This window comes from Aptenodytes patagonicus, chromosome 10 (genome assembly GCF_965638725.1).
Source record: "Aptenodytes patagonicus chromosome 10, bAptPat1.pri.cur, whole genome shotgun sequence".
NCBI lineage: Eukaryota > Metazoa > Chordata > Aves > Sphenisciformes > Spheniscidae > Aptenodytes > Aptenodytes patagonicus.
The window spans coordinates 13,751,298-13,757,698 of NC_134958.1; the positions used below are offsets into that span (position 1 = coordinate 13,751,298).

At 70.6% G+C, this 6,401-nt stretch overlaps 1 protein-coding gene across 1 annotated transcript; it reads left to right on the forward strand.

The window, feature by feature from the left end:
• Positions 1–1,680: 1,680 nt before the first annotated feature.
• Positions 1,681–5,754, forward strand: SKOR1 (SKI family transcriptional corepressor 1). Its single transcript, XM_076348710.1, has 8 exons — positions 1,681–3,645; positions 3,736–3,832; positions 4,261–4,368; positions 4,492–4,563; positions 4,807–4,881; positions 4,962–5,036; positions 5,482–5,547; positions 5,657–5,754. The coding sequence occupies exons 1-8, from the start codon at positions 1,681–1,683 to the stop codon at positions 5,752–5,754; spliced, it is 2,556 nt and encodes an 851-aa protein (XP_076204825.1).
• The last annotated feature ends 647 nt before the right edge of the window (positions 5,755–6,401 follow it).

A 6,401-nucleotide genomic window follows, 5' to 3' on the forward strand; every position in this document is an offset into this window, starting at 1 on the left:
CCCTCGCCTCCCGGCAATTTCGTTGCCGCCCCAATGTCCCCCCCTCAGCCCCGGTGCCGCTCCCGCACCCGCGCCCCGCCGGCGAGGCGCGCATCCCGGTGGGGGGGGGATGCGCGGTAGCGGCGCATCCCCGATTTCGATGGGGCCCCTCCACCTCCCCCCCCGGGCTCCTCTTTTCGTTGCCGCCCGCTCCCCACGCAAACTTTCAACGAGCATCGCTCCCCCCCGGGGATGCTCACACCGCGGAAGGTGGGGGGGGGGCGCGGAGAGGCGCGGAGCCCCGCGCAGGTGCGGCCCGAGGCTGATCCCCGCTCTTACCTCGGGCAGCCCGGGCGGGTCCCCGCTCGGTGGCGGCCCCCCACGCCCCCCCCCCCCCTCCCCGTTCCGCCGTGCCTTAAAGCCGCGCCGTGATTGACTGGAGCGCATCGGTGATTGACGGCCGCGGGGTCCCGGAGGCAGTTAATGTAAATATGCTGGTGCTAAGTGGGTGTGTCTTCCCGTTATTTTAGCTGTCACCGGATCAATGTGCAGCGTCTCCAAGTACGGATCCGGATCCTCCCTCGGTGGCGCGGCTGGTCACTCGCTCTTGTTGCATCTCGCCCGGGCGGACGCGGCGGCGGCGGGGCGGGCGGCGGCCCCGAGGCGTCGGTGAAGGGCGCGCCGCTGCCCGCCCGCCCCGCGCCCCGGCGGCTGCCCGCGGTAAAGGGCTCGGCGGGGACGGGGCCCCCCCGGCTGATGGCGGCCTCGGCGCCGGGCTGCGGCCCCTAGCCCCGAGGAGAGCCTGCACGTCCAGCCGGGCTCCGCGGCGCGGTAAGTGGGAGCGGGCGGCGGACGGAGGGGATGGGTGGGGGGGATCTGGGCGCGTTTTCGGGAGGCGCTCCCCGTTATTTTGTGTAATTACCACGGAAGCGGCTTACCGCCGTGAGCCCTCCCCGCTAAGCCAATTTGCCTGGCTCGCTGCTGCCCGTCTGCTGCTACGTGCTGCGGGTCCTGCCCGCCCCGGCCCCTAATCCGCCCGCTCCTAATCGCCTGCCGGAGACACGACAAAGGGGCTCCCGGCCAGCCGCGCCCGCCGCCCCGCTCCGCCCGCCAGCGGGCACCGAGCGGCAAGTTTCGGCCCGCCCGGCCCGGCCCGGGGCTCGGCGCCCCCCGGCCCCGCCGCCGCGGGACGCGCCGGTCGCATCCTCCGGCGCGTTTCGTTGGAGCCCGCCCGGGGCTCGCCGCAACGGGCGGCCCGGCCCGGCCCGGCGAGCCGGCACAAAGGGAAGGGACGCGGCACCTCCCGGGGACCCGGGGCGGGGGGGTGAGCCCACCCCCCCCCGGGACGTCCTTGCCCCGGGCCGCCGCTGCCGCCGGGCTCCCGTGGCCGCCCAGCCGCGCGTCCGCGCCCGGCGGCGGATGCGGCGGGTCTCGGTACCGGCGGCCGCGGCGCGGTGGATGCGCTGCGGCTCCGCCAGACCTCTCCGGCCGGCCTGCCCGTGGCGGGGAGGGTCCTGCGGCAGCGCCCGGGGGGCTCCGGGCCGGGGCCGGCAGCGCCGAGCGGGGACTAGCCGGACCGCGGAGCGAGGCTCCGCGAGCGGCGGGCCGGGCACGGCGGCGGGCGGCGGCGGCGGGTCCCCGGGAGCGCTTCTAACCCGCGCCTTTCCCCGATTTTGTTTTGCAGGGGCGTTTTGGGGGGGAATGGAGGCGATTGCCAGTCAGATGGGAAATGGGAGAGATGCAAGCTCCTCCCCAAATTCAAAGCAAGAGCTGCAGCCGTACCAGGGCTCCAATACCCTCAAGCCCAACCAAGTGGGTGAGACCTCTCTGTACGGCGTGCCCATCGTGTCCCTGGTCATCGACGGGCAGGAGCGGCTGTGCCTGGCGCAGATCTCCAACACGCTGCTCAAGAACTACAGCTACAATGAGATCCACAACCGGCGGGTGGCCCTGGGCATCACCTGCGTGCAGTGCACGCCGGTGCAGCTGGAGATCCTGCGGCGGGCCGGGGCCATGCCCATCTCCTCCCGCCGCTGCGGCATGATCACCAAGCGTGAGGCGGAGCGGCTCTGCAAGTCTTTCCTGGGCGAGCACAAGCCGCCCAAGCTGCCCGAGAACTTCGCCTTCGACGTGGTGCACGAGTGCGCCTGGGGCTCCCGGGGCAGCTTCATCCCGGCCCGCTACAACAGCTCCCGCGCCAAGTGCATCAAGTGCAGCTACTGCAGCATGTACTTCTCCCCCAACAAGTTCATCTTCCACTCCCACCGCACCCCGGACTCCAAGTACACCCAGCCCGACGCCGCCAACTTCAACTCCTGGCGCCGCCACCTCAAGCTCAGCGACAAGACGGCCACGGAGGAGCTGTCGCACGCCTGGGAGGATGTCAAGGCCATGTTCAACGGCGGCACCCGCAAGCGGACCTTCTCCCTGCAAGGGGCGGCCGCCGGCGGGCCCGGTGCCGGTTCCCCGGCCGCCAAGGCCGCCTTGCACCCGCCGCCGCCCGCCGGCCCCGAGCTGGCCCCGGCGCACAAGAGCCTGCGCTGCAGCGGGCAGGAGCCGGCGGGCGAGCGCGGGGCGCTGGGGCTGCCGGCGGCGCACGGCGGGGCGGCGGGCGCGCACGGCGGGGCGGGCGCGGTGCGCAGCTACCCGGTAATCCCGGTGCCCAGCAAGGGCTTCGGGATGCTGCAGAAGCTGCCGCCGCCGCTCTTCCCCCACCCTTACGGCTTCCCCGCCGCCGCTTTCGGACTCTGCCCCAAAAAGCAGGAGGATGCGCTGGGCGGCGCGGGTGGCGGCGAGGCGGGCAAGGGCGGCGCGCTGCCCCCCGGCATGTTTTGGGGGCCCCCGCACCCTCACCCGCACCAACCGGCCCAGCCGCCCCACCAGCCCGGCGCCGCCAAGGACACCGGCGTCTACCCCTCCTTCCCCGTCTTCTGGCCGGCCGCCGGCAGCCTGCCCGTGCCGCCCTACCCGGCGCAGAGCCAGGCCAAGGCGGCGGCCACGGCCGTGGTGGTGGCGGCGGCGGCGGCAGCGGCGGCGGCGGCGGCCGAACCGCCGGGCTTGTCGGGCCGGCACGGCGAGCTGGAGGGCTCGGAGCCGTCGGGCAGCGGGAGGAGCAGCGCTACCCCCCAGGAGGGCGCCGGGGCGGAGGGCGAGCGCTGCCCCAGCGCGTTGTCGCGGGCGGCGGGCGAGGAGGAGCGCTCCGGGGACGAGGCGCTGCTCCCCCCGCTACCCCTGCCCAGGAAGGGCAGCTACCTCTCCGCCTTCCGCCCGGTGGTGAAGGACGCCGAGAGCATCGCCAAGCTCTACGGCACCCGGGAGGCTTACGGCGGCGCGGCCCCCCGCGGCCCCGGCTACCTCTCCCCGGACTTCCTCAGCGAGGGCAGCTCCAGCTATCGCTCGCTCTCCCCCGGGGGGGACACGGCCGAGGAGCCCGAGGTGGACGTGGAGTCCAACCGCTTCCCGGAGGACGAGGAGGAGGACGCCGCCGCCGCCCCCCCCGAGGGACGGGAGCCGCCGCCGCCCCGGCTGCTGGCCGGTACCGAGGAGCCGCCGCCGCCGGCCGGGGCCGACGGGCCCGAGGAGAAGGCGGGCGAGCCGGCGGCGGAGGAGGGCGGCCAGCCGCCCGACGGCAGCCCCGAGCGGAGCAGCAGCAGGGGCGCCTACGAGGTGCGGGGCCGGGGGCGGGCTCTGCCCTCGGGGGTCCCCGCGGGGCCGGCCCCGGGGTCCCCGCCGCCTCCCTGACTCGCTCTTTTGCAGGTGTACGCGCCGGACAGGGGGGAGCACCTGCAGCCGCTGAAGACCGCCGCCTCCCTGGGAGCGCCGGCCGCGTACCTGTGCACACCCGAGGCGAAGGGTAAAACGGGCCGGGGGGGGCCGGGGGGCGGGAGGCCGGTGCGCATCGAGGGCGCGGCCCCGGGCGCCGCCCCCGCCGGCTGCTCAGCCCCGGGGGGGGGCAACCGGGCCGCCGCTTTCGTTTGGGGGCTTTCGGGAGAAAAGCGACTGCAAACGGTTTCCGGATGGGGGACGGGGCCAGGGCCCCTCCGGGTCCGCGGATGCCGCCGTCGGACGGGGCCGGTGCGGCGGGGATGGATGGGCTGGCGGGGCCGCACACGGCACGGCGGGGCAAAGCTCCTGCCAGCAAGCTACTTTCCAATAGCAAAGCGATTAGGATGTCCGCTAAGAAGGTTTTAACGAGGGCTTTGTCCGTAATTATGTAATTAAGGATATATCAGGACCATACTTTCATTGCTTATGGTTGAAAATCGGTTTATTAACTTTAAGAGCAAGATAAAGAAGACAATCACTCCGCGGCGGAGGATTTAGAGACCAGAAAATCCTATCAGGACCAAAGGAATGTCTCGCATCCCAGCCCTGTAAATACCGACAGAGGTAAGCGCCGGTCCGCGTTCCGCCGCGGCCCCTCCGCGGGGCGATGCGCTGCCCCTCCGCGGGGCGATGCGCGACCGGCGGAGCCCCCCGCGGTGCGGCTGACGGCGCTTTGCCCCCCCGCAGGAGAGGACGGCCTCGGCATGGATGTCGCCGGGACGCAGCTGGTGGAAAAGGACATCGAAAATTTGGCCCGAGGTGAGGCGGGGGCGCGTCCCGCGGCGGGGCGGGGGGCTGCGGGGGTCGGCGCCCCGCCGGGGGGGGGGGGGGGAGGCTGGCGGGACCCCCCGGCCTCTCCCCGCGGCTCGAGGTATTTGTGTTTTCAGCAGGAGTGATTAACTCCTGTGATTAATGTAACGTAATGCGATTAGCGCCGCGCTGAGCCGCCTCCATATGGAAAAGTGCGGGCTCCCCTCAACATCGCCACGTATTTTTAAACAGACGAGTTGCAAAAACTGGTCCTGGAGCAAATGGAACTGAGGAAAAAGCTGGAGAGGGACTTCCAGAGCCTGAAAGGTACCGGCGATCCCCCCCCGCCCCGGCCGGGGAGCTGGCCCCGCGCCGGGGAGCGGCGCTGACCCCCCCTGCCCCCGCAGATAACTTCCAGGACCAGATGAAGCGGGAGCTGGCGTATCGGGAGGAGATGGTGCAGCAGCTGCAGATCGTCCGAGGTAAGGCCCGGCCCGCCATCCGGCAATTGCTACTTTTATTTTTATCTCCTTTTTGTCTCTCTCCTTTTTTTTCTTTTTCCTCTTTTTTTTTCCTTTTTTTTTTTTTCCTTTAAATCGATATCCTTCGGTGCACTCCGCTTAGCCTGGGGATTTCCAGCCGCCCCGCAAACGGCTGCGAGGCGTCATTACACGGGAGCGAATGAACCTTCCCTCTCGCAGCGATTTCCACCCAGGCTAAATTAAAAACCGAGGCGTAAAATTACCTGGGAAGCCATGTCCGACTTTGCGCGCATCCCGCCCCGCACCCCCATTTCAACACACCCCCCCCCGCGCTGCGGACGAGCGCGATGCCCTTCGGCCCAGCGCGTCCCCGACGGGGCGGCCGCGCTCTGCCCCCCCCCCCCCCCCCCCCCCGGCGCGTTGTGATGCTCTCCCCCCATCCCAGATACGCTGTGCAACGAGCTGGACCAGGAGAGGAAAGCGCGCTACGCCATCCAGCAGAAGTTGAAAGGTACCGGGGCAGGACGGGGGGGGCACAGACGTCTGAGGGGGGCCGACACCCTCCCCCCCGCGTGGGGGGGTCCGGGGGAGCCGGGGGTGACGCCTCCGTCCCTTTGCAGAGGCCCACGACGCGCTGCATCACTTCTCCTGCAAAATGCTGACCCCGCGGCACTGCACGGGGAACTGCTCCTTCAAGCCGCCGCTGCTGCCCCAGTGAGCCCCCCCCGGACCCCCCTTCCCCCGAAGCCATGCGGGCAGAGCCCACACAAGCCATTTCCACGAGACACTTGTACATAGAGGACTCGGAGCCCGGCTTTCCTCGGACTGGCAATACGGCGGGGAGCGGCCCCGGGCCGGCCGGAGGGGGAGCCGGGCCCCCCCCCGCGCCCCGCGCCCCCCGGGGCCCCCCGCTTCGCCTCTCCCCCTCCCTCCCTCCCTGTGTGTCCGCTTCTTCAACCCTTGTCCAGACTGGAAACAAAAGTGGCTATGTGCAATGGATATAAATGTACTGTGATTCTCTTGGTACAGTATTTGTTGGATTTTTATTTATTTATGATGTATATTTATTTCCCCCCCCCGGGCCCCCTCCTCCCTCACCACCCCCTTGTAAATTTATGGATGTAACAGCACTTTAACGGGCGGTCCGCGACTCCGGAGGCAGAACAACGCTCGCCCGCTCTGGGGAGAGACCCCTCTGTACGTGATTTTGGTTCTTTAATAAAAACCGACTTTAAGAAGCCGCCTGGTCCGTGGGACTGTCCCGGGGGGCGGGGATCCCCCCCCGGGCACGCCGCGGGAGGGGCTCGCACGGCCCCGACGGCCCCCCTGGGCCCGGGGCGGGCCGACACCGGGTGCCGCAGGCCG